Source organism: Centrocercus urophasianus, unplaced genomic scaffold (assembly GCF_019232065.1).
Source record: "Centrocercus urophasianus isolate 14NV4802_14NV808 unplaced genomic scaffold, USGS_Curo_1.0 seq_6, whole genome shotgun sequence".
Taxonomy (NCBI): Eukaryota; Metazoa; Chordata; class Aves; order Galliformes; family Phasianidae; genus Centrocercus; species Centrocercus urophasianus.
Window position 1 is genome coordinate 674,345 of NW_024885199.1, and position 26,735 is coordinate 701,079.

General features: G+C 53.0%; 1 protein-coding gene across 1 annotated transcript in view; it reads right to left on the reverse strand.

Annotated features, from left to right (window-relative positions):
* Positions 1-26,735, reverse strand: part of LGR6 (leucine rich repeat containing G protein-coupled receptor 6) — a 67,294-nt gene that overhangs the window by 25,669 nt on the left and 14,890 nt on the right. The window contains exons 2-4 of the mRNA XM_042836390.1: positions 17,037-17,108; positions 10,152-10,223; positions 5,047-5,118 (exon numbers count right to left, since the gene is read on the reverse strand). Of these exons, the coding sequence (XP_042692324.1) occupies positions 5,047-5,118; positions 10,152-10,223; positions 17,037-17,108 (216 nt within the window). The remainder of the gene's footprint in view (positions 1-5,046; positions 5,119-10,151; positions 10,224-17,036; positions 17,109-26,735) is intronic.

Consider the following 26,735-nt stretch of genomic DNA (forward strand, 5'->3'; position numbering starts at 1 on the left):
CTCTCTCAGGCAAAGCTCCCGGATGCACTGAGTCAGCGCCTGGCTTCCGAGCTCCTGGGAGCTCATCGTGCTCAGAACTGAGGGCCTCGCGAGGAAGGATGGCCCCAGAGCTGCACAGAGCAGCTTCCAAGGACTCCCGGATCTCCCCAGGCCAGCTCCATGCACGCGGCCCCTCCTGCCAGGCACAGAGCTGGGCACACAGAGGGTCCCCGAGCCACCGCAACAGCAAGGGCTCCTCCTGTCAGTAGGTACCGAAAGGGAGAGGAGAAGAGAAGCCAGGGACTGCACTGCTAGCTTGGAAGGACGCTTCAATCTCTGCTGCCATTTGCACCCTGGTGGTCATGAAGCACTGCACACAGCACTGCTGCCGGAGCGGCGGTGCCCCTCTCTGGAAGTATTCAAGACCGGGTTGGACGGGGCTCTGGGGGCTGACAGCCCTGCCCATGGCTGAGAGTTGGAATCAGATGACCTTTAAGGTCCCTTCCAACTTAAGCCATTCTATGACTTTAACTTTTCATCTTATTCAGTACGGGAGGCACCGAGCTGCAGCCCTGCTCCAAAACCAGGCCCTTTGCCCCTGCCACAGGAGAGCTCACAGCCCTCCAGAAAAACTTTCAAGAGTTTCCTAGCTCCATTTCCAACTAAGAACTCTTGTGATTACCATCCCAGGCAACGAATGAAGGTTTGAGCTGCAAGCACGTTCCCAGCCCCTTGGCTAGGCAACAGGACCTGGTGGAAAAGTCTGCAGGGCTCGGTTTGAAACGCAGCGAGTCTCCACTCCTGGCTTAATGGGACATGCACCTCCGGGAAGCCCTCCATGAGGGATGCTCAGGAAATGAAATCAGAGCAATACCTGGACTCCACACAAAGTGCCTTTGGTACAGACAAGAGGGCTTTGTTATCTCCAGCTGCAGACACCTCCAAAACCCCTCAGGTCAGAACCGTGCAAGAAAGACTGCCAAAATCCCTGTGCAACTCTGGAAATTGCTGACAGGCGGGCAGCTGCCATGCTGATCCCTGATCTGCCATCTCCCTGGGAGCCTGGCATCACCCCCTGAGCCCATAGTGAAACACAGAAGGGACAGAAACAGCCAGAGACCAAGCAGAGGAGGTCCTGCATATTTGGTGCTCGCCAGAGAGCTCCTGTGCCTCGCTGATGGAGCTGCTCCTTGAAATCCACCATGTTATGAAAGAGGCAGAGAGCAAAAGTTGACAGCAGCCTACAGCAGCACTGCATCTTATAGGGAGGCCCCAGTGTTACATATATGTGCCTAATTTGAATGTGCTGTTCATCTCTTATTTGGCTTTCTGTCTCCAGTTCTCCTGAAGCATCTCTATGTGTAGGGAAAGACAACAGCAGATAATGAGTTCTTAAATGAGCCAAAGAAGCAATGGCCACAATCTACGTGAAGAAAGAAAGATTTGCTCACCTATCCCAAGGATCAGGGCTTGCTTTTGGGCAAGACAACATCCTCTGTGAGCTTTCTCTGGGGGCCACATAAGAAAGTGGTGGGTTCTGTGCAGAGCTGAGGGAGATGAGATGCTCAGCTCCGGTTTGGTACTCGTGCTCTGATGGGGTGTGTGTGTGCAGGGTGAGGAGAGGAGCCTTTTTTGGATTACTATTCCTTGCTTTGCAGGGGTAGGAAAACCCCATTTGTTATTCATGTAGAAGTTGAAACCAGTTAGAGTGTCTCTCCATAGCCAGTAGGGAAAACCAGCCCGCTCCGGAGGGCCGTCCATCCCCCAGACGGGGCTCTGAGATGGCAGGATGATTCACGCCCTGGAGATGCTGATCGTTTCCCACTGCTGACTGCCTGAGATGAGTAATATCAAGATGGCTAAAGTCAGAGGAGTGAACCCACCTGGTCTGCCTGAGGGAGATGTGGCACAGCAGAGGCTTACCTGAATGGTTGGTAGTGAAGCCATAGAAGATGACTCAGAAGAGCTGATTTCCTCCCTGGCAGCAGCCATCCACCACAAGGGAAGGACCCAGCGCTGTCTCAGCACCAGCACAAAGCCATCAGTTCCTGTTCCAGCCACCTGGCTTCCCAGCTACCTGACCCGACTGACCACCATAATGCCACGTTCCAGCACGGCTGACCTGCAGAGGTCTGCTTCTTCCTATAGCTTTTATCCTCCCATCTCTCAATGGAAACAACACCTTCCTTAAGCCTTACTGCATCACCTGTGATTTATAGAGATTATTGCTGTTAACAGCAAACTGCTAAATCTCAGCCAGATCAAAGATGTGGAATGAGGAATGAATTGACTGAGCTCTTTGGGCTGTGGCGATTCCAAAGCCTTTTTTCCTTCCTTCTGTCATAAGAATTTATATGCTTGTGAGAAACTGATCAGGTGGGAAGCTTTCCTGCTTTGTCTACATCAAAGTCCACATGTTTGCAAATTGCTATAAGTCATTCTTTGCATTTTAATCTCTAGCTGTATATATGTAACAACAATTACCTGCCTCGAGGGACAGGGGATGAAGCAGTCTGCTGAACTTCCTTAAGACTTCATAACATTCCTGATAAAGATCCCAGGATGGCAAGACTTGGTTGGAGGATCCATATTACTTTAGTTAGAAGTGCCATTTAGAATGGAGTGGAATGGACTGGAATTGTTCAGCTGGAAAGGTTCTTCTGAGTTTCCTCCCAAAGCACCTATTTTTCTCCCTTGACCAAAGGGAGTTGCTTGGATACAAGGAGCTGAGCTCAGACGAACCCCTCACCCTGCTGATGTCCCACTGCAGGCTGGATGTGCCAGTGTCCCTTGCAGCTGTGTCTCTATGCCCAGGCTGCTCAGGGCCTCCACCAGCCTGCTCTCTGCAGGAGGAGAAACGAGCTCCTGTGGGTCAGGAGATCAGTGGGTAGACGCCTTTATCCAGCAGGGAGGATCCCGACTGGGTGCTCTGTGTCCACTCAGTCCTGCCCCTGGCTGAGGGGCGCCCAGTGCCAACCCCTGCCTGGGTGAACCAGACACACGCTGAGCCCTCTGCACAGTGCTGAGCTCCAGAAAGAGCCAGTTCTTCCCATCGCTTTCCACGAGTGTTTGGAACAGAAGAATGAAGAGTTTGTCTTGATCTCTTAATCCACCAGGTTTCTTTTCTCTTTCCTTCCTCTACCTCTGCAACCTGGTCATTATAATTCATAGCACCTGCTTACTTTGAAACACCTCGGACTCCCTTTGCCTGGCACAGGGGCAGACGCAGTGCCCATCTCCTGTGGGTGAGCCGTTAATGAGCCCGACGCACGGCTCAGCACACTCGGGTGTTTGTTATTGCTCTGCGCTCCTGCAGGGGATCACAGCAGGACCCCTTGAATTTCCTGGGTAGTCCCACAAACAGAGCTAAGCTCAGAGCTGTTGTTCTCAGCTCCCATTGGTTTGACTCCTGAGAAAAGAGATGAGTGTTCAGAACTCCATTTCTCGTGTCCATAAGGAGCGTGCTTTCCTTCATATCCCACCTCAATCCCAGAATAACCAACCTGGACATCAAATGCAAATATCTGAAAGAGCAAGCAAACAACCAGCACACAGTCCATTTCAGTCCATTTCAGTCCATTTCAGTCCATTTCAGTCCATTTCAGTCCAGCAGAGCTGCCTGTTCCACCCCACCTGCTGGCTCCCATTTTCACCTCCCTGTTCTGCTGCCCATTCTGCCCAGCTGAGTCTCCAACTTGCAGTGCAGATGGTTACTATTCCATGAAGTGCCACGCAGGTCCGGTACCCCAGGATCTGTCATGGTGCAGCACGAGGCCACTTCCCTTTGGAATGGAGACAAACAGGCTCTGGGCAATAGGAGCACACTGGGTCTCAGGCAGCACAACCAGTGCTGCTCAGAAACCGCACTGTGGCGTTTCATGGGTGTTCCAGGCTGGCTCATATTTTGGCAACGAATACACGGGAGTCTCATAAACGCGTGGAAAATGACTCAGATATTAGAAAAATAATAAAATAAAAAAAAACAGATCTCTGTAACACAGACCTCTACTGGAGGTTCTTGGCCTGAGGTTAGGCAGAGAAGTCATGGCAGCACGGTGACATCCAAGCAAAGCACCTCAGCTCTGTACCTGCCTACAGACACAGAGACTGTCCACACTGAGACACGCTGCTTTTCACGCTGGGAGTCCTTCACCCCAGTGCAGTGCTGCCCTGTTAGAACGGAGAGAAGGAAAAGCTTCTCTGCTTCAAGTATGAACCAGAAGGAGAACTGCAGCCCCGAGGGCAGCGCCTTCCCCTGGGGGAGCAGCACTGGACGGACAGCAGCAGGTCATGCTGGCAGCAGTGCGTGGCCCAGAGGTGGAACAAACCTCAGTGACGCACGCTGAGATTCAGGAATGTCCCACCTGGAGCAGCGCTGTGCCTCCCAGCCCCGCCGGGCTCCCAGCCGCCAGCTGTGGGTCCTGCGCCCTGCTCAGATGTCCTCAGGAAATGGACAAAGTGCAAACCGCTGTCATTTTTTGCACTGCTGTTTGCACTTCCACCTGTCCTCTGCTCAGGAAAACTTCTTTTGGTGATGTGTGATTTTCGGTTGAGTGCAGCAGCACAGAGCTGCTGTAGGTACAGTTGCTTTAAAAGAAGAGCATCGCCACAGCTTCGGCTTTGTGCCTGAATCACTAGAAGTGTTTTAAGGCGTTTCCTACTCTGACACAACGGCCTTTTGTGTGGGTAGGACTCCCGTGCTGACAGCTGCTCCTCCTCCGTGTGCCCATCAGGTCCCTGCCCCGCTGTGGTGTGCAGTGATGAGGACAGAACCCTCCCGGGTGGACATTTTCCAGCATTCCTTGAAAAGTGCATTGGCTCTGGTGGTCTTTTCGTCACTATGCACACATGGGGAGCTGTAATTTCAACATCCTTTACCACAACAGTGTTCCTTCCATGAAAACCACCCTCCCTTCAATGCTAAGTGACAGTAATCTTTGCTTTAATTGGAAAAGAAAAGGAAGAAGGGACAGAACATCCTTGACAAAGGAACTAATGACTCAAGTGCTGGGAAGTCCTGCCCCCAAGGGACTGCACAGCTTGCAGCATTGATTCTTAATGACTTACAGAGATTGGAGGTTTGGAAGATCTCTCAGTGCCTCTGCAGGGATGCGGCTCAGCTGATTGTTCTGCAGCATCCTATAATTAGAAAAAAAGGAAAAAGTCTGTGAAGAATACAAAAGTTTTTCTGACCAAATGGAAGATGTTGCTGCTTATTTCTGAAGCTGTCCCGGACCCCAGGCAGAAAGCTGGGGGGTTGGCAAGCAGTGTGCTGGTCACCCGGGGCTCTTAGGCAGCAGTCCAGGTCAGCCCTGGGTTTGGGGTCCCGGGGGGGTTCTGGTGCTGCAGTGAGAGATCCGCTGCAGGGATGTGAGGTGAAGGACCTTTGCAGCACAGTCGTGTCACCAGTGAAGGGGCTGAGGTGCACTCAGACGGGCTTTCTGTGACCGTCAGCCTGTGTGTGCAGCACTGCAGTTCAGAGCTGTGCCAGAGCTCCCAGCTTTTCACAGAAAGGCAGCAGGGGCGTCAAACACAGAGTGATAAACGGTTCTCTCTCAAAGGAAGGACATCTCTGGGTCTGGGGGTGCACCCTGAGCTGACGTTGAGCACTGCTGCTGAGGGGAGGACGGCTGCACACCTACAAGAGGAGGTGAGGTCACTCTGACTGGGGTCAGCACAGATCACAGTGCTTCAGGGGGTCATGTTTTGATCTCAGAAATTGAAAGATTATTTACTGGAAGAGACCAGGAAAATGGCCCCGTCACCCCAGGATCCTTGCACAAGACGGTCTCAGCAGACTCACAGCCCTCAAGAGGTACAGGTCTGTGCATGATCCAGTGTCCCCATCTGGGGAGGCCGAAGTGATTCAGCCAGCACAGTCTAAGGGCTGGTCCCGCTTAAGGCAGCTGTGTCTGCAGCTCATGTATCAGGCTTAAAGGCATTCCAACCTCTGCACATTCCTCTTCCCTCCCTATGGGAGCATCTCCCTTGGATGCGACACCATTCCCATGGTCTGCTCAAATTCGGGGTTGTCAGAGAGGCAGGGCCTAGCCGGGGATTCCTCAAGCATTCCAAGCCACCTGCAAACCCCCCTCCTGGGGGCCTTTTGGTGATGTTTTTGATGTGTGTTCACAAACCAAGCCAGCCGGTGCCTGCTCTGCACCACCTGAGGCTGCGGCTCAGTGTGGGACGTGACCAGTGCGTCCCATGGGGAAGGGTCCAACCAGCCAGGAGAGGTGCACAGCAGAGCGAGGCCACTCATGCCATGCTCAGTCCAGCCTACGAGCTGATGGAGAGCAGCCCTGGCGGTGGCTGCAGGGCGGCGTGGGGTGGGAGCACGGGGTCAGCGCGCCCATGCAGGCAGTGCTGCGCCGTGCTCACAGCGGTGTCTGTGTGGGCCTGCTGTGGGCAGTGCTGGGTCTGCGTGCTGCCGTGGGCTGGTTGAGGCTTGCTGAGGAATGGAGCAATGGTGTGGGCCATCCCCGGCTGGCTGGCTGCGGGGGTGCCAGCGCTGCAGCCAAGAGGATGCACGCAGGCATTCTGCCCTCCACGTTTCGGGGTGAGGCAGGCTCGGGTTGTGCTTGGAATTTTTCCCTGTGAAGTTTGGTGTGGGATCCCTCCTTGGCTTGTGAGTGCTGCCGTTGCTACGGCGTGTTCAGCCAAGAAAACAAGAAGCCTGGCAACCCCCTCTGTGCAGCAGACTGAGGGTGGGATGCGGTGTGAAGCCATGGCAGTGCAAGATCAGCCGCATGGACAATCAGGACCTGTGCTTCACGGCTGATGGAGCTCAGCTTGGAGATGAGGGTCTGGGTGGCTCACGAGGAGTTCTGGAAGGATGGGACAGTTTCCATTCTGCTGCCCTGGAAAGCTCCAAGGATTGGGGAGCACAGAGTGAGGAGACAGTTTTGGAGAGAAGTAGCATGGCAAAGGACAGAAGCAGCCAATGGAGCTGATTTCTAATGATGCTGGCCCCGAAGCAAGGATCCTGGGCTTCGTGGCGAGGGTCAGGGTTGGCCGTGCTGCAGAGCAGAGCCCTGGGAGAGGTGCATTCACAAAGTCCTTTTACAAACAGGCATTCCCATCAGCTGCCAGCCTGTGCTCAGCTAAGGGAGCCAAAGAGGACACATCTCATCTTGCTTTGGCTCAGGGCAGGCCTAGGGCTCAGTACATGAAGATCTTGGGCACATTCTTTTGTGTCATGGTGGTTTTTTGATAGCAAAATGCCTGGCTTTTCACTTGCTCTCTTCCACACCTGCTCCCCTGGCTGTGCCCCGTATGGTTTCTGCACAGGCCTATCTTTATGGCCACTTTCCAGGTGGTTTCTGTGCACTGGAGCAGCCGGAGGAGGCAAAGCCAACAAGCTGGTCCTGCTTCCAGAAGCTCTGGGATTCACTCTGAGGGCAGGGAGAGGACCATCTGCATGGACAGGTTTGGGAAGGAATTCCCAGGGTGTTTCCCATCCATTTTTAAACAGAAGTTAATTCTCTGGAAAGACTGGAAAGCACCAGGCCCCTTAACAGCCCCAGAGTTGACTTCTGGGCATGCACATGACTGCAACGAGCTCTAAGGCCCCACCACACTAAAATCAATTACCATCCCTGTCTCTCTGGGGTCACCCCCGTCCCTCAGGCCGTAGCTCTGAGCCCAGTGACCCAGCTGAACAGCTCAGGCTGCAGCAGGATGTGCTGCTTTGCGCCGCCTGCCACCCGTGGCAGCACGCACATCCACGGAGCTGATCTGTCCTCAATTCCCCCGCTGCCATCCGCTCCAAAGCCTGCTAGTCCTGCCGTTCAGGTATGGAGAAGTGTTTCCTTCCTCATTGCAGCGCTGTTTGTCCTTAAAGGGCCACTTCCATCCTCATCCACCTTTCTTTGATGGCAGGTGACCTCAGTTGCCTCGTTTTCCCTTTAGTTCATCTTGCCGGGGGTCTCTGGTTTCTCCCCCAGCCCCGTTTTCGGCTGCCCACCCCCAGCTTTGTGCAGTCAGCTATCCCAGCAGCGCATCCCAGAGCCTTTGCTGGCTGTCGGATGGAGCCTGGCACCTCCAGGGGAACAACCTGACAGGTGACTCCTCCTCCCCACTTCTCCTTTGGTTTCCATGGAAGCAGCCCGGTCAGGAATCAGCCTGATGCCTCGGCCCTTTTGAAAGGGAGGAGACAGGACGTTCCTCTCTGCTCCTCGCTTTTAATACCTCATATCCCAGCGTTTCTCTGATCTCTCCTGCCTCATGGGCTTTTCAGATTCCCTCTCCAGATACCTCCTTCAAGATGTGTGGTTTGTTGTTGGAGATTAAAGTGAAGAGAAAAGCACATGACTGCAGGAGTGGTTGTACTGGTCCCAAGGGAGCAAGGACGTGATCTGGATGGGGAGCAGTGAGGAAGCAGCTCGGGCCACCTCGCCCTGCCCAGTGCAGCTCTGCAGGACATGGGTGCAGCTGGACTGTCTGATGCTCTGAGGCTCAGTGCGACCAGTTCAGAGCACACTTCTGTGTGCTGTGCAGGTGCACCAACTTACAGACCTCCAGCACCTGGTTACACCCCCAGATCACCATCACAGTGACGAAAATATGGAGGTGAATGCTGCTTCTGGAGGCAGCAGGGACTCAGTGGCTGGAGTGAACTCATAACTACATGCACCAGTGACCACGCTCCTGTGGGCTTACAGACAGCAATTAGAGCAGGAGCACACGGCAGCCTGACATACCCTGCAAACCTGGGCAGGAAAGACTCGAGGCTTTGGAAATTGAAGGGCTGGCAGTGCCTTTCTTTTTGGAAGCAAGAACTGCTCTCAATGAGACATTCTCTGTGAGCATCAACCCTTCCTTGTCTTGGAGCTGGGTTAGTCCTCTGCAGACCTCCATCAGAAGTGGGGAGGCATACATGGGCAGCCCTGCAGCCAGAGGGGCTGGTATGGCAGGCAGAGGGGTTGTAATGGCAGCCCAGTGGCCGCTCAGTGTCAGGAGCACAGCCTGGCTGAGGGCACGGCAGGCTGCCAGAAGCAGAAGTCTTGGGCTCAGCTCCATCTCCAGCCCTTCTGCCCTCTCCTTGCACTGCGGCCACTCTCAGAGCCGTCCCTGAGTGCACGCAGGCATCTCACAGAGGCAGTGCATTGCTCTCATGACTGCAACCTGCAGGAGCTGTGCTCTTACGTTCTGCATCAGTAGTTCCCCAGGCCTGACACAAATAGAAATTGATCAAAAGCGGCTTTAAAAGCTCCCGAGTTCCTGAAGTAGAAAGTTCCTCTTGTTGAAATTGGGTGGGAGAGCTGCGGTTTTTCCTCAGTTCCTTTGATTTGTTGCCTAATGCAGGGGATGGATAAATCTCTAAGCCCTGAGATTTAGGGCAGGATTCATACTTTACATCTTCAGAAGACACAGTAAACAGCCCTATGCTCTCTAATCCCGGAGCAGGTCTGTACCTGTTCACTCTGTATAAACTGGACCGGCTACAACAATTTCACGTTGCGGCTGAGTTCAAAACATCCCTTTGGGGATGAAATGTTTATTGCAGGAGATTTTTAAGATGGTTCCTGAAAGAGAGGAAGAGGGACTCCCAGCTGAGTGCCCTGCACAGACCTGAAGGATGCAAAAAGTGTGACTGTGAGCAGTGAGACTGCCCTGGGCTGTGGAACCATTCCCTGGGGAAGAACTTGCTGGTGGCCTTCATCCCTCAGAGCTTCCTGAGGGAGCAGCCCCAGCCCTTCCCCACTCGGACAGGCAGAGGTGGGGTGGTCGCTATGATGTGCATTTCCTGGGGTTGGCAGATCTCAGGCACAGCCCTGATGGCTGCGGTGCTCCAGGACCCGACTGTGTGTCCACATCACCCCGAGACACCACATCTGGGGGACATTACCTCGGGGGATTTGGGGAGTTTTACCCAAAGAGGAACTTCTGCAGGTTCTCCTGCAGTGCATTTCCATGTGGCGTGGAGGGCTGAGCCATGGGGGTGCTCATAGCAGAAGTGAGGAAGCAGGGCTGCGGATGTGTGGAGGTCCTTGGGTGGGTGCAGCTCCTCCGTCACCCAGGGACGTGTCAGCCTCTGTGTGCTCAGCAACTGGTGCTGCAACGCCTGGTTAAGTTGCATTCTGCAAGGCTCAGTGCATGGCCAGTGCCTGGCACAGGGTGCTGGGGGGCAGGGATGGTGGTGGCTGTGCAGAGGGGAATGAATTACTTACAGAATCTTCAGGCTGTAGAGGCCAGAGAAAGCTTCCCCTGGGATACTGGAGATCTGGTTTCCAGAGAGGCGTCTGCAGTGAAAAGAAGAGCCAGTAATGCATCAGCATCCTTGTAATGACAGCCCTTTGTCTGCAGACACTTCACAACTGATGCCTCTTGATGCAGCCCTGCTGGGGAGAACGCAGCAACACCTGCAAGCTGTGCTGCACACCTGGTGTGTGACCCCTCCATATTGCCTGTTCCCAAAACCAGGACGGAAAAGGAAAAGGGGCTCTGGAATGAAGGCAAGGATAGGGGCAGCGTGGCCTGGGGAAGAGACTGATGTGAAGGGGCGGGAGGGGCAGAGAGAGCGCAAAGCAGCCTCACAAATGAGAGCAGGACCCCCAGGCTGACGGCACAAAGAGCGGGGACAGAGTTCAGATGTGAAACTGGCTCAGTGACCTGATTCTTAATCCCAGATTATTCTGGTGTTTGTGCTTTACTTTCTGATCCTCCTGTGCTCAGACAGGTGTCGAGGTTGGGCTTCCCACATTCACACGGTAAGGAACTTGCTGCCGTCCACCTGATTTGAACTGGAATATTGCACCCCCACATGAGACAGTGAATATCATTTGTGATCAGGAGAACCTTCAGCCTCTCAGAAACTCCAAAGCAGACCCAGGAGGCTGGCACAGATACGAGGAAACAAGCTGTATTATTCATGCAACATTGACAAAGCCTGTTTCCTTTCAGATGTTTTGGCTGTGAAGAAGACAAGTGCAGGGGATGAGCAGCATAATCCGGGCTGGAAGCAGAGCACGTTGCAGTGAGGACTGCAGAGGTCATGCAGAGGCTCCGAGCCTTTGCAGGCTCCCCGTGGCAGAGCAGCTCGCTGGGTGCCCAGGCTCCCTCCTTCCCCGTCTCTCCCTTCGGGAATCCAGAGAAAATTACTGCCGTAATTAGGGCCTCTGACAGCATAAACAGCGCAGGGTCGTCCCTTTAATGTGTGTGAGCAGGTCGTAACCTGCCTCCTTGCAGCGTGCAAGCTGCCTGGCAGGCTGGGCTATTTGTCACTTGGGGGCTGCGATTTGGGGTAATTGCTTCTTTGATTGCTGATTTCCACACGGGAGGGAGGGCTGTCCGGGAGGAGGGAGGATCCCGCACGGATCCTCAGCCGCTCCAGCCGGCTGTCCCAGCTCCGCTCCGCGGTCTGTCTGTCCTTGGAGCTCCTGTCTGCCCTGCTGCAGCACTCCGGGGTCACCGTGCGCCTCCTCACTTGTTTCTGGCTGCTCTGCGCCCTCGCATTGATGTCCCTGGGTACGGTCAGGTGGTTGCAGGACTCGCTCCTGCTTGCTGTATCCCTGAATGGAGCTGGGACCTCCAGGACTGGCAGGACGGGAGCTTGTGACTCTTGGCTTGGAGCGGGGTGGCAGGGACACGTGCTAGGTCAGCTTGCAGCATCACAGTACCGCAATAAAACAGAACTGAGGGGGTGTGGGGGGGTGGCGGGCAGAGCATTCCCAGGTTCAGGAAAGGCAGCCGTGTCCCTGCTGCTGCTGCCTGTCCTTGGCTCTGCCCCATGGGGACTGTGCCGTTTCCCAGCTCACCTCCATCTTCCAGATCTTCTCTCCTCTACTTTTGCCTTCTTCCCAACACCAGGCACCCAGGTGTCCCAGGCAAGGGAGCTGTGCCATTCCTGTGCCATTCCTCTGAACGTAGGCCAGGAATGTGTTTCAGGTCTTTTGGGGCATCCTGTCCAGCAGTTCGCTGTCACCTGGCAGTCTCCCTGCTGCTTGGTTCCTTCCATCCCTCTCACTCTCTGACTGCCCACAAATCTCCCAGCCTGGCAGGGAGGCACCCACTGAACACATCTCCAGGCAAAATTCAATAGGAAATTCACTGAAATGATAATTTCCTTCCTGTTTAAAAGGGAACAATAACATTCAAAGTGATGCTGCCAGTGTGACTTCCCTTGAGACAGCTCTTCATTTGCTTCTGAGGCCCAAAGCAAAAAACTCTGCAAGAAAGAATCAAGAGGCAGCGCTCCTTTGTGCCCCAGGCACAGGGGAAGGGGGGCTGCTGTTGTGGCCACGGACATCTGACCCACAGCACAGCTCCAAGCCTGCTCAGGTCTCTCTTTAGGATAGGCAGTCCTGATTCATCTGCATGTCCTTCTGTCCCGGAGCTTTTAAAGTGAGATGGATTGGCAGGAAGGGAAAAGTGCATTTACAATGACTGATGGAAGAGGGAGAGAAGGGGCAAGTGGAAGGTGAGCGGGAGCCAGAGTTGGCTGGCTGTCTTTGGAAAGCTTGCGTGTTTGGTGGATTTTAGATTCTGTTCCCCTCCTTTCCCCCCTCCAGTGATTTCTGGGAACATTCCTCCAGGCTTTGATCTGCATTCCCAATACACTCCAAGTTGGAACAAACTCATGGTTTACCTCTTCACGGTTGCTGTAGTTCAGTTACCACAGGCTCCCACCCCCTCCTGCATCTCGGGCTTCTTGGTCATGCTACAACTTCATGGCACGCCCAAAGGCTGTTTGTTGGGCATGATGGCTCATGTCACGCGCTCAGACAACATGACGATGCCCTTATCGTTCACATTAGGAGGCAGGAACGTTGCCCATTGGCAGGACAGGATGCACACACATGTCCACATCCCAGTGGAATTTTCCCCTTGCCAGATCATTACCGTTCCTGTCAGCCTTCCTCTTTGATCTCCCGCTCGGGTTCATTTCTCAAGCTCTAATATTGTCAAGGCAGAATCTCTTCCCAGATAAACTCTCTGCACTCCTGTCTAAACGGTGTCGTCGTGTCAAGATCGTGCCATCTGCCAGGTGCATGGGGGACCAAGGGCTCCATGCTATGCTCGACTTTGTTCTCATGCTGGTGCAAAGCAGGAATTAAGCCAATTAAGTCATGCAAGTGAAAACATGGTACATTTGAGGAAAGAGTCAGGCTTGGACTCTCCCTTCCCACACAGGAATCTGCAGCTGGTCCTGCTGCGGTATCACCTGGAGGTGTCTCCAACATGGTCTTACTGCTTACTCCATCCCTGAGGAGGAGACTCAGGCCTGTTTCTAACCCAGCTCCCCGTGCCCCCACCAAATGCCTGTTCCAACTCGATAGATTGATGGCATTCGTTTCTTTTGTTTATGGTCCTGCAGCCAGTTTTCAACCCACACGAATGTTCGTATGCAAGCTAGTTTGGATTCATTTGCCAAGGAAGATTTAGTAAGACAGCTCCTTATGGAACAACCCAATACAGGACACAGACTACCTTCATTTTGTCCCCTTACGTCAAGGTTTTCGGAGGGGATTTACTCCCTTCAAACCTTTAGTTTAGAATTTTGACTCCAATCTCTGTGCCCCACTTGGGATCCCCTCTGGCAGTTGTTTGAGGACCACTTAAGGAGCACGAGGGGCAGAGATTCTCCCTCGCAAGGATTTTTCAAATGCTGAATTCCGTCCCCAGCACAAACGGAGGAGAAAAGAACAGAAATTTCAGTGCTCCTCAGTAACGTTTTTCAATGTGCACCATGGAGAACCCCTTGGAAGTCCTATTCTCCTGTCTTCACCTGCATCTTCGCCAGCATCTGCCTCCACACCACGCGGATTGCACAGCAGTGACTTTGGGAATGCTTCATAGGAGGAATGACCCTTTAATCCTCTCCATGCTGCTGCTCACCCGCCGCACTGATGATCAGTGCTGTGCTCTGCCACGGAGCAGCGTCAACCAGGAGAACATGAAGTCCTGGATGCACCAGGGCTGGGAGCCTTGTCTCCAATGGGCCGCAGAGGAGCCCAGCACGGGGCTCAGTCGCAGCATCCTGCTGCTGCAGGCACAGGAGCCTGGCAGCGTCCTGGGGAAAACGTTGAGAGGACCTGCGGTGCTCCGTGCTGCCTGGAAGGGGAGAGCACAGCTCCTGCTGCTCCCGGATCAGCGCACAGCACGGCGCTGCTCCTGGATCAATGCACGGCGTGGCACTCCCCTGGATACTGAGTCCCTCGGCCCTCGGGGCCCAAGAAGAGGCAGGTGAAAGAGCCAGTGGCTGGGAAGGGGTCTGATCTTGCCGCTGTGCCCCGCAGCAGGAGGTGAATGGCAATGAACACCTGCCTTTGGCTGCAGTTTCTCCTCTTGGCACCGAGCTCTCGTGTTTGGATTCAAAGCATGGTAACAAAGCCCTTGCCGGTGAACACATTTCAACATGTTGTTATTCCCAGGCCAGCTTTCAAGATCCTCTTTCTATTCCTTCTCTACTGATTGCTCTTGTTTCTCTTGGCACGCAGCTCTGGCTTTTCAGGCTTCATTAACTGGAATTTATTAGCAACTTTAAACGTCCTTCCCACTGCCAGAAAGAAAGAAAAGGGGGGAAAAAAAGAAGAAAAAAAAAGGAGATGTAGAAAACTCAGGGCAGCTCCTGTCTGTGTGAGGCCCACATCGAAGCACCTCTCTGCCTCCAGAGACCTGCTGCAGAGGGGAGGATTGCAGGGAAGAGCCCATGCATCCCTATGGGCCTCTGCTCCGTCCCTGCTGAGGTGGAGGTGGATGTGGTGGACGCTTATCAGAGCGTTTGTCCTCTACAGCAATGGGAGCACGCAGCCCATCTGCTCCTCTGGGCAGCTTTCCTTCCCAGCGCGTCACCTGCTGCCCCTCACCCGCAGCACTGACTGCCCCAACATGGCCTGAGCCAAAGGACATCCTGAGCCAGGAAGGACCGTGAGGAGCATCGAGTGCAGCTCCTGGCTCAGCTGCTCCCCACACCTCACCCTCACACCCTTCCCCGTTTCCCTCCTTTGGGTGCCATCGCGTATCAGACCCCAGTCAGCACGGTCTAACAGGAGGCTGAGGCTGGAATTTCGTTCTGCTCCACCATCGCTCCCAGGACGATGTGATTCTGTATGTGTTCAAGGCCAGGAATGGCAAAGAGACTTCGAGATGCCTCTGAGGATTACAGGAAAGTGAAAGCTGAAGGGAGAAGCCAGCTAAGCTGCAGTGCTGGCCCTGACATCCCTATGAACAACACGCACACCGCTGCTGCCCAGGTGCTGTTGTTGGAAGGGTCACTTTCAGTTCTTCCTATTATACGACAATCTTTCCTCACTTCATTGATTTCAAATCCACCGCTTGATGTCCATAACTATGACTTCTGTGTTTTACCGTATGACTGAAGTGTGAACTTGGATGTGTGCAGATCCAAAACGCCACAGTTTCCATTTCTCCTTATGGCGGTGATTTTTTCCTACTCAAAACACCTCTACCTTCCCAATGAGCAGCTGTGGCGTTTGGAAACTCCAGTGAAATGTTCTTTAACAACTTCCAGTTATTTTTCAAATTTTCCTGTTTAATTTTCCCTCTTGATTTGTGTCATTCATAATTATTTTTGGCTGTGGGAAGCTGGCTCCATTGGTATCTATGAATATTTATTCATTGCTGGTTTAGACTGTTCTGTTTGTGCACGACGTGTCATCAGGACACGACTGCTTGCAGCAAGACAGCCATTAATTGTATACGAAAGAGCACGGCCTGTGTGTGAGGACCTGTGAGTGCTTTGGGTGCTTGACAAAATGGGAAGAGAATGGCTGCAAGACGGAGGCAAGACCTTGGAAAACGCATCTCCTGAGGGCAGCACGAGAGCAGAGCTGCAGGAGGGCGAAAAAAAGGAGTCCTGCCCAGCTCGGAAATGGGGAGTTTGGGAGTCCCTGCAAGCATAATTAATGCAAGAGACAGAGAGATGAAGAAGATGGGTTTGAAGACCATTTGAAAATAAAAGTATTGCAATTTGATCACTGTGAGATCGGGGCTGTTATGGGAACAGTGGGTGTCGGAATCTCCTCTGGGCTTTTTGGTCAACATCGACTGTTCCAAGGAGTCCACCTGCAAACGTGCAGCCACAAATCAGCACCAGTGAGCACAGGGAAAGCCTTCTGCTCACAGAAGCTGCTGTTCATTACACAGCACTGATGATTTGGAGGTCACTGCTTCATGAACACAAGCACAGGTGGCAGAGCATGGGATGGCAGCACTTACTGCCCCTCTGCTATACACGAATGCCTCAGCATCACACTGACCTTACTGGTAAGGAATCCAACCTTTAGAAACCTGCCCTTTTCAGAAATACCTGTCATCTGCAGCGTTGGCTGTGAGAGGGGATTCGGTGTAGTCAAAGTGCTCCATTTAGACACTGTTTTAAGTGCTACATGCACCACAAGTTTACATCACGTACCTCATATACAACAATAGTATCAGTGTTTCTTGCTATGGAATAATGGTGTTTTGAAGAAACTGCATTTTTCAGCAGAAGGCATTGCATAGAAAGGAGCAAAAGCATGAGAACAGCACCCGGAGGGATTTCTCATGGTCAAGTGGAACACAACCATACAAGGCCGGCCTCAGTCTTCTGCCCCCTTCCAGGCTCTGACTGCCGGGCCCCCAAGGGACGCTGTGGTTGCTCATGCTGGTGGTTAATTTCACACTTTCAGAAGTGTGGCCACTCCTCTGCTGACACACAGCCTCGTGCTGATCCCTGCAGACCGGGACGGAGCTGTGCCTGAGCACAGCGCTGCGCTGCAGGACGGCCGTCCCTGCTGTGATCTGCGGGGCCGCAGCCCCACCGCTGCCCAGCCGCCGCGCGCCCAGCAGTTCTCGTGGCTTTGGCTGCAGGGGAGCTGCGTGCGGACGGAGAACGAAGCTCCCCGTTTTCTGGCTCTGCTCTGGGCTCACTTTTGCATGATGGGCTGATTCTTAAATTCTGGTGTTTGGCACACGCAGCGTAGCCTGAAGGTGCATCCTGCCCCAACCCTGCAGCAGCAATTAACCCCTGCACTGCACACAGCGCCCATCAGAGCCCAGCCCACCTCAGAAGCACGCAGCCCCAGCCCAGCACCCCCCTACTGGGTACTCACAGCTCCTCCAGGAATTGCAGGCGGCCGAAGGCTCTGGGCTGCAGCTGGCTGATGTTGTTCATGCTCAGATCCCTGTGGGGAAGAAGACATTCTCAGGTGAGTCCCATTGCAGTGTGCACACATGACTCCGTGTGCTCTGCTTCTCCACTGAGACAGAAAGCACTTCAGTGAGGGAAAACCCTGCGCAGCTCATCTCAGAGCTGACAGCTCGGTGCTGCAAAGGGATGGAGAGCAGCACACTGTATTCCTGTTCGCATTGTTCTGTGTGCCACTCCATGCTCCGTATTTGGATGATCCCGTGGTGTAACACAAGGGTTAAAATATTAGTTTGTGCTGCTGCTATTTTTATTTTTAAATCCCTAAGGGCAGTTGCTACTTAGCACCCATTAAAACATCTTTTTTCCCTGCATCAAAGTGCATCGTGTTTACACTGTAATGAATCAGCCTGATGTTTTGACATGTTGTGAAACAATGCAAAAATAATAAAACCAAAAAAAAAAAAACCAAAAAAAAAACACGAAATGAAAGGCTATGAAACAAAACACAGACCTGAAACATTCAACATCTCCTGGAAATTCTGCAGCCTGCTCCTCAAGCTGCCTTCTGCTGGCAATGCGGGCAGCACTGCTTGCTCCCTGCAGAAGGCACTTCTCCAATCTCATATAAAAGCACCTATTCTGACTCCTTCCCTCCTCCACCTCAGTCTATACACACATAACCCCAGGAGGAGGAAAGCACGCTGCTTCCTCAAGCAGTCATCCAGACATCAGAGGAGAAATTACCCTACCCATCACTCTGCTCCCCTTGCCTTGCCTCCCCAGGGCTCCCATCTGTGTTCAGGCCAAAGAGAAGGGGCCCTCCCCCATCACCTCTTAGGGCAGAAAGAAGAGGACAGATTTTCAAGGCACAGGGAAGATTTAGGCTCATTTTTTACAAATAAATAAATCTCTGCTGCTGCGGGGGTTTGGATGCTGTTTGTTCATCCACAGTTCTCCTGCAGGACTCAATCTCAACACATTTTTCTCCACAGGTCACCCACCCTCGTGTGAAGACACAGCATTCCTGCCCGAAGCGTTGTTGGAGTGTTTGCCTTATTGCTCATATCAGGATGTTGTTGACTTGTTGCTTGTTTTCCCAAGCTCGTGCTTCTCCTCTTAGTAACGTTTCTTGCGTTACACACAACCCAGCACACGTAAGCACGGCAGTGCTTCTGTCTGGGTGGAAAGGGCCATCCATCTGTGCAGGTGTTGGGGGATGGCTGCTCCAGTCAGCCACGTTCGGCTCATTTTGAAAGGATGCCATTGCATCCGAACCCTCCTCGGGATTACTTTTTCAGGCACATCCACGCAGGGTTTTGGGATCCATGGATCACAGGCTCTCCTGCTGCTTCTCTGGTCCTCCAGTGATTTTGTCTTTCCGAAATAGCTCTCTCGTTTAAATCTTCAGCATCTACTGAAGTCAAACAAATATTGGGTTCAGCAGCCTGCCCAGCTGCTTGCCTTTGGGTCCAGGAGGCCACGCTGCTCTGGTGCAGTGGGACATGCCCTACCATCCCATCCCAGAGCTCTCCTGCTCCTCTTTCCCCAACCACCTCCTCTTTGCCCTCTCCACAAGCTACAAGATCAAAGCAGGACTCCTGCAGTCCAACCACGTTATGTGGCAGCAGTCTGAAACGCTGTCAGAGAAGCAACACGAGCTCCCAGAACCAAAATGCGGCTCTGCATCACCTTCACCCACCCACAGGGCGACGTCTTTGAAGGCCTCCAGCACCAGGCGCTCAGGTTACCTGTGCTTCCCAATGGCGCTGAACCAAAGCCATCATGGCTGTAATTAGTGTGATTTAAAACCGTCCCCCGCTCCTTCCCCAGCTCATCCTAAACATTTATCAGACGCATTTCTAACTTGTACCTGCAGGAAAACTGAGACACAGTTCATGGAAACTGAGCCCATGTGATTCAGCCTCAGACCTTACAACTCCTCTGGCCCTCCAGGGGTTCCTTAAATTATTTGCTTTGATGTCACCTTCTTTCATGAGCAACCTTTGAGCATTCACTGATGAGCTGATCTTTACCAAAGAGAATGACGTGACACACAGCACGCGCCGGGTTCTCCAGTATCTGCTCACCATGGCCTCTGCAAGAGCCTCGAGATGGGCACTGCAGCCTTTTAGTTCAGGAATGATAACGAGATTTAAAGAGCAAAGCAATTCACCTGAGGCACAATCACGGAGGCAGGTGGGATGCCGGGAGGACACTGCCCAAACCACGGGGCAGCACTCCCAGTATTCGGGGAAACAGACTTTGATCCACTTCTGTAAGGGAGCAAAGCGACCCCAAAGAACGCGATGACTGCAATCCTCAGGTTTGAGCCTTCTGGAAGCTGTTAAGAATCCCAAATAGCGACCATCTCCTCAAGCACTAAAAATCAATCCACTCTGTCCATACCTTTCCCTTTTTCAGGAAGCTCAGGATTTCGGTGGGACGTTTCCCAGCACGGACTCAACCCCAGGTCCAGTCAGTGTTGGAACTCGAGTTCCCCGACCATCAAACAGAGATTCCTTTCACCCAGGCATCTGAGCAGAAACCTTTAAGATGGCTGTGGGGAGAAGCCAACAAGCTGGTATTCTCTTGATTAATTGATTACACAGAAACACATTAAAGCCTCCCAGTTTTGGTCCTGCAGTCTGATTTCTGTGGGAGCTGTAAAACCAGACCAAAATTCCCATGCTTATCCCTGAAGGATCTATCGCTGGACCTGCTCTTGCAAGGCACGGAGCGCTGCTGTCTTGCAGAAATCTCCTGGAGATGAGCGATATCTCCACCAATCTTCTGGCCACTCTCTTTAGCATCCAGTGAAAAAAAGATGCACAAATAAACCACCTTTAATAAAGGAGCCCAACGGCAATAAATGATGGTTTTTATAAATTCTTCAGATTGTACAAGAGTGATTCATAAAGGTTCCTGTTATCTCCTTTCCTCAGTATCTTGAGATCTCCGAGGCCACCACAAAATGCCTGCGCTGCTTTGGGTAAAGCTGAGGCTGCAGAATGAATGGGACTGGAAGCCATCGAGCCAGCTGAATTTTTTTGCTAAAAGCCTGCAGGTTGAAAACCATGCTAAAGGTATTCTTGGTGGAGAAAAAGAGAAAGGGAAGATAAAGAGATCAAAGCAGCAAGAGCTCATTTGCATTGCACCATATCTGGAGGCACCAGCCTTCAATCCCCTATCACTGCAATAGGCAGAAGCAGAATGCGTTTCAACTCCCACCTCTACAGTTTGAAAACAGATCAGACATCTTAGATCACCCCCCCATGCGGGCCCTACCTGAGATCTCCACAGCGTTTCAGTCAGAAGGGTTCCACCAAGAGCAGCCTGGCAGGGTGAGATTCAGCCCATCCCTGCCCTGTCAGCAGTCTGATCCATGCAGCGCGTCCCAGCCGCCCGTGGCGAGCATCACGCTCATGCCGCCCTCATTAATCCTCTCCCAACTCATCCCACTGCTGCCCCAGCTCTGCTCCGTGCTCTGCAGCCTCCGTGCTTGGAAGCAGAAATGGGCTGAGCAGAGGAGGTGGCACAGCTCTGTCCCTGTGGGCAGGCAATCAGAAATAACCCTTTGGAGCCACCTGATGAGCCAGGGCAGTGGATGAATGCTGACTGCTTCTCAAAGACACAAAACGTGGATGTTGCCAAATGTGTTCCTAGAGGCTTTTCTCCTATTTCAGCCATGGGAGCTTAAGGTGTTTTCCAGAGCACGTCCTTCGGGCGCAGCGCAGCTGCTATCCGCACCCTGCAGACAGCCTCCTTCCTGCATCTCAGGGCACAGCAGCCCCTGCCATCCACATCCTTCTTAAGACCGCACCAAGTGCATTCCAGGTGCATTGGCCCCACGAGTCCTGGAGGAGTGCAGCTGGGAGCCTAAGGGAAGGCTGACAGTCATAGAATGCTTAGGCTGGAAAGGATCCCTGAAGATTGCCTCATCCAACCCCTGCCCTGGGCAGGAGGGATGAAATAAAGCTTTCCTGGACACTGCCGTGCCCACACTTCACCTCTGCCCACTCGAAACCCCCAACATCTGGGGCACTCCTCCCCCACTGCCAGCTGCTCCCCCCAGCCCTGCTCCATTTACTTCCAGGCGTGCACAAAGGGGATGGCAGAGCCCAGGGCTGGCAGAGAGGAAACTGGTAGCCTGCAGTCGACCAGAGACGCACACAAAAACATGCTGCTTTATTTCACTCTGAGAGGAGCTGGCAGCCCGCAGTTACTCCTGTTAGTTCCCTGTCTGGCAAGAAATCAGAGAACAGACCTGGCAGAAATCATGGTCACACAACCTGCCACCCCATCAGCAACAGAGCTCTGAGCAGGGGACCAAACCAGGGGAGCAACCAGGGCACAGCAGCACCCAAAGAGCGCAGCACCAGGCTGCCCATCCCGAGAGCTGCACCTCGGGGGTGACAGCAGCAGGGCAGAATATCACCCCCAAACCCGAACACAAGGTGTACACACAGACCACAGCACTGGAGGAAATGCGCTGCTGAACCTGGGGGGGTTCGTCTGACACAAACAGGAAAAACTCATTCAGAAGTCGGGGAGATTTTACAGGAGAAAGATTCTGATGTATATTTTCAGTTGGAAGCCTCAGAAACTCCGGTTGGAATGCTTTAAGCCGACGTCAAAACATTTCATTCACTAAATGCCAAGCCATGAGAACACAGTATTTAATTACATGCATTATCTGCATGCATTAACCTAAGGTTGAACGTGGAAAAAAAAAAAAAAAATCAGAAGCAAAACAAAACCCAAACTGAAACACAACCTTTCACTTTTACAATATGTTTTCATTCAAAAAAAATTTCAACCACAGCTGCACACTGCCTGGAAAACGGGCTGTGATGGAGAACAGCTTTTGCTGGAGGTAATGAAAGATTTTGTTTCCCCGCACACCACCAGCACTCCTGCTGCTTACAAGGAGGGCCATGGGTACCAGGGGTGACCACATGCAAGAGCTGGCATGGGAACAGGTCTGCATTTACATGAACTTCCTCTCCTTGCTCGTCACCTCTCAGCTTTCCAAACACTGATGACAGCACTGCAGCTGCACACGCTGTTCTCTCACCATCAGGAACCCAATTAATTGGGAATGGAGGATTCTGCCTGATTTGGCACTTCTGGAGCGGCTCCCTAAAGTTCCTGGAAAAGCACAGGGGCCTCAGAAATAAGAGTACAGGTGTTGGTGTGATGCTGGAGTCTTTGTGCCTCCTGTTCCTTGGAGCAGACTGACAGCTCCAGAGATCACAGATTTCTATTACCCACGAGGTGAAGAAAGATCTCAGGTCAGAGGAAAATGAGCTTAAGGTTAAGGTTGAGGTGGGAGTTAAGGTGCCAGCTGCGGGCTGAGGGCTTTCTGCCCAGATCCCTGACCTCATGGAGAGGGAGAGCTTCTCCCATGGAGTCAGAAAGCTCTGTGCAGACAAAGCATGCAGATCCCCCAGGTCTCAGGTGGGATTTATTTCTGCTGGCAAAAGGCTGCAGAGCTGCCACATCTGTGCCTTGGCTGCACGCAGCCCTGCACCTGTGTCCTCTCGCCACGTCACAGCCAACCCTGGATTCCCCCCATCATATCTGCCACAGTGGTTCACTGAACCAAAACTCTTTTTCAGACTCAGCACTCCCAAAAAACCCCTTACACCTCATTTTGCTCCAAGTGCTTCTTTAAGACTCCCACTCCCCTTTCCAGCCTCAGAACAGTGCAGATATATGCAAGCACCCGCAGGAAGCAGCAGGGATGTCTGTGCAGCACACGTGTGCTGAGAACCACCAGACTCAGCCTGCAGATGTGCAGCACCGATGAGCACAACCTCCCTATGGCCTCCGACCTGCAGCTCAGCAGGCAGGAGCTGCATCAGCCTGGGAGCTGGCAGGAGTGGCCTCAGGAGGCAGCACTCGTTGGGAAACGGTCCCCAAGAACGCTCACACTTTGGCCATTGCCATGTTTGGTTTGGAACACTTTGTGCTACAGAAGCCTGTTAAAATGGCACTTCCTACACATTCCCAGCCAGCATGGCCAACCAGCAAAGACAATTCAGCGTCACAAACAACCCAAAGAGCCAAGGATGTGTTCCCATGCCTGAAATGGGCGGAAGCCTCAGTTGTGGTGTCTCTGACACCGCTGTGGTGCCAGCTGTGTTGCAACGCTGGCCGGCAGGCACAAGAAGGTGGGCTGTTCTGAACGCTCCCTTCTGGCTCGTGCTGTCGCATGAGGCTGAACTCCTGCAGCATCACTGCCCTGCTCACCAGGTGCCACTGTGAGCTCACCCTGACCTACAGCAACAGCAAGCGAGCTGGAATCAGCCAGGAAAACAAGGCCAGATATCAGCTTAGGGTCAGCACTAAACTGCAGCCCCCCAGACCCTGCCTCTACCAACCCACAGCTGCAGATGACCTGAAGTGTCCTCACACTCACCTGGACTTCCAGCCACCACACCGGGAATCGCCATGGATCTCAGACAGCCACCGCTCAGGAAAGAGCATCCAACCCCAAAAGGTCTTTGCAGATCTTTGGTCTAGCAAAGGGAGGCAGCTGGGTTTGACTCTGAGCTGACGGGGAGCCCTCTCAGGTGGTTCTCATCAGATTACAGCACACCAATCAGTAGAGTCTGATCCCCACACACAGGGGACACACAAGAGACAAATAGGAAGGAGTTGCTGAAGGTTATTTATAACCCTCTGCACTTTATCACAGGTTCACGTGCCTTGTTACGTCCTTGGGGTTCATTTGCCCATGCATGGCAATGCTAAGATGCTGCTAATTACCTCACTGCCTGTCCTACCCCCAGAAGAGAGCTGCCCACAGTAGAAACAAAGCACATGGAGGTTGTTCCCCTCATTAGCAGATGACAGGCCAGGCTCAGCCCAACAGCCACCTGCATCAGTGCTGGCAAGTTGGTACTGCCCCCAGAAAGCATTCCCAGGTCACCGCATCCAGGTCAAACTTCCAGCCAATATAATGCCATCCACAAATAGAACTTCTGGAGAGCGGTGGCCTCAGAAAGTAGAAAATGTCATGAAGTGACACCAGCTGAGGAGTGAGACTGACCAGGTTTGGTCAGCTCGCCCGTCTGAGAGGAGCTGTGCGCTGTGAGGCGAGTCAGAGAAGCAGAACGCGCTGTGACGAGGCTGGATGCGAGCGATGCGCTCACGCAGCAACGGAAAGCAATAATTCAAGTGGAGCAGGACTGGTTTCGGATGGTCTGGCACTGCAGATGATTTATATTTAGAGTTAGGCTTGGCAGGTGCTTTTATGGATGTTGGGTTTTCTATTGTATTCAACCTGTCCCAAACATAATTTAAACCATCCTGCTTTAAGCCCTGGCCAACTGTTAACTACCGCCGCTAGAAAAAGCTCACAGCTCTGCCCTGCTCCATTTCCAGGGAGGTGGATGGAGTGAGGGCTGCTGGAGACGCAGTGCTGGCCTTGGTCAGAAACAGCCAGTCTCTCTAACGTGGTGGCCTGAGAACGTGGGCTGATGGAGGGAAGCACCGCAGCCTGACGGAGGATCTGACCCTGCTGGTGCTCCTCACCACAGAGTGTTTTCCATTCCTCGTGAGATTTTGAGTAAAGGAAATTGTAAATATTTGGTCCTGCAAATGTTCCTTCTCAATTCCGTGTAGGAGGTTGGACTCGGGCAGAGTGAGAAGGGAAATATCACCTCTCAAGCAGTCGAGATGGACTCTGGGGTGGGACTTGCTCTGTCTGACCTCATGCTTGGGGAGGAAGGCAGGAAAAGCAGGGGAAAAAAATATGAGATCATTTAGAAGCGTAGATAATGATATTTTAAGTTGTGCTTATTATTTAAAATCTGTTCCTAGGGCTTAACAAAAACTGAGCAACACCGATGTTCCTGCTGATACAGGGCAGGAAAGCACCCAAGTGATGTGACATGCAGAGGTAGGATGTCACAGGACAGCACCCACCTTTATCCAAAGGGGTGACAGAATCCGTGGCACAGCCCTGGGACAGGAGCTCTGCCTGCTGCCTTCCCTGCCAGCCAACAGAGCTTTTGGGACACATGGATGATGGCTGAGGTGAGCACACCAAGGGTATTCACCAGAGTTATCTATCGGGGTGTCCAGGATAGAGGATACAGACAGACATGAAGCTACAGGAAGAAAATCAGGAGATAACATTGATCTGGAGAAGAAAGCTCCATCTGTTCTCACTCTTATGGGCCACTGGCAAAGTGCAGGTGCTGCTCCCAGCCTGGGCAGTCCCAGAAATGGGGAAACCACCCACAGCAGCTGTGATCTCACAGACTTCCCAGATGCTTAGGCCACGGGAGTTCTGTGCAGCCACATCAAGTCTTGACAAGCCTTGGCAAAGGATGACGCAGATGCTACAGCCTCACCAAGCTCTGCCCTTGTGGGAGCAACGTGTGGCCATTACCAACACGACCTCCCCAAAGGTCAACAGAGCAACACCCAGAGCATCGCTGCAGGCTCTCACTGGAGGTGCTCTGATTGCTGATCTGGGTTAAGGAAGGGGAAACCACTCAACCCTTGCGATCGCTCAGCTTTGTGCTGAGCCCATGTGGGCACCTCCAGCACTCTGCTCCTGCAGCTCCCCTGCAGGCAGCTGTGATGGAGCCGGAGAAACTCCCAGGCAGGTCCATGAATGCTCATTTTCAGATGTTATCTATGAGCAGGACAGCCAACCCTGCAGACCAGGTGTGCAGAAAGCAGGCTGGAGGTGAGACACTGCTGCCAAGCTGGAAGGATAACAGTGCCCAGTACAGAGCCCCCAGGCTGCTCGGAAAATGCTCACAATACCTTCACAAACATGAAGGAACTGGGCTGGCCCTCTATGGGGCACAAAGGTTGTGGCCCCAGAGCATCCTTCATCCTGACCTCCCCTGGGCTGGGGGAGGAGAAGTGCTGTCCGTGGAACACAGTGTGCTGCATGCAGTCTGCCAGGTGGTGTCCAGCTGACAGCCTGTCGGCAATGCAGGGTGTGCTGAGGGGTCCCAAAATGGGTAAACTTGGCATTTCTTCTCAGTTTTCTAACCAGCACACTTACAGTGTCTGAAGGCTGCAGAACTCAGCAGCCTGGAGCCCTCGCAGAGGACGTGATGGAGTCATACAGACACAGCACACATATTAGCTCACAGCCATCGTTCGCTGCAGATGCAGCACCTGCCTGGAGCAGTCAAACTATTAAACAACGTGGCAGCCTGAAATCATGTTATGGGTCACCCCAAAAATGACCCTTCGTGACAAAAGGCCGCGTTTCCCGGTCTGTGCCTGCTGCACCCACACCAAGGAGGGACTGCTGAAACCATGCGGGCAGCTGCGAGTTGCAAAAGCGTTCCTCCTGGCTGTCAGTGGCTGCCTTCTCGCCCCCACGCAGCCCACAAGAGCTCACCTTCTGCACCAGCAGCTTCCTACTGGCCTCGCCATGCCCCCACACGCTGTGTGTTATCTGGGGCGCAGCGCTGCCTGCCCGTGTTCTGATGCACCATCAAAGGCATCGGGTGACGTTGGGGTAAATGGAAAAGGGCTGGGGCATTTTTGTGCTCTGAATAAAGGAGAGGGGGGGGGTCACCAACTCGGCAAGGTTGAGAAACCTGGCAAAAGCAGTGTCAAAGCAGGCGGGGCAGGCTGCGCCCAGAGGCAGAAATCAGTCGCAGCCCGAGGATTCAGGTCTGTC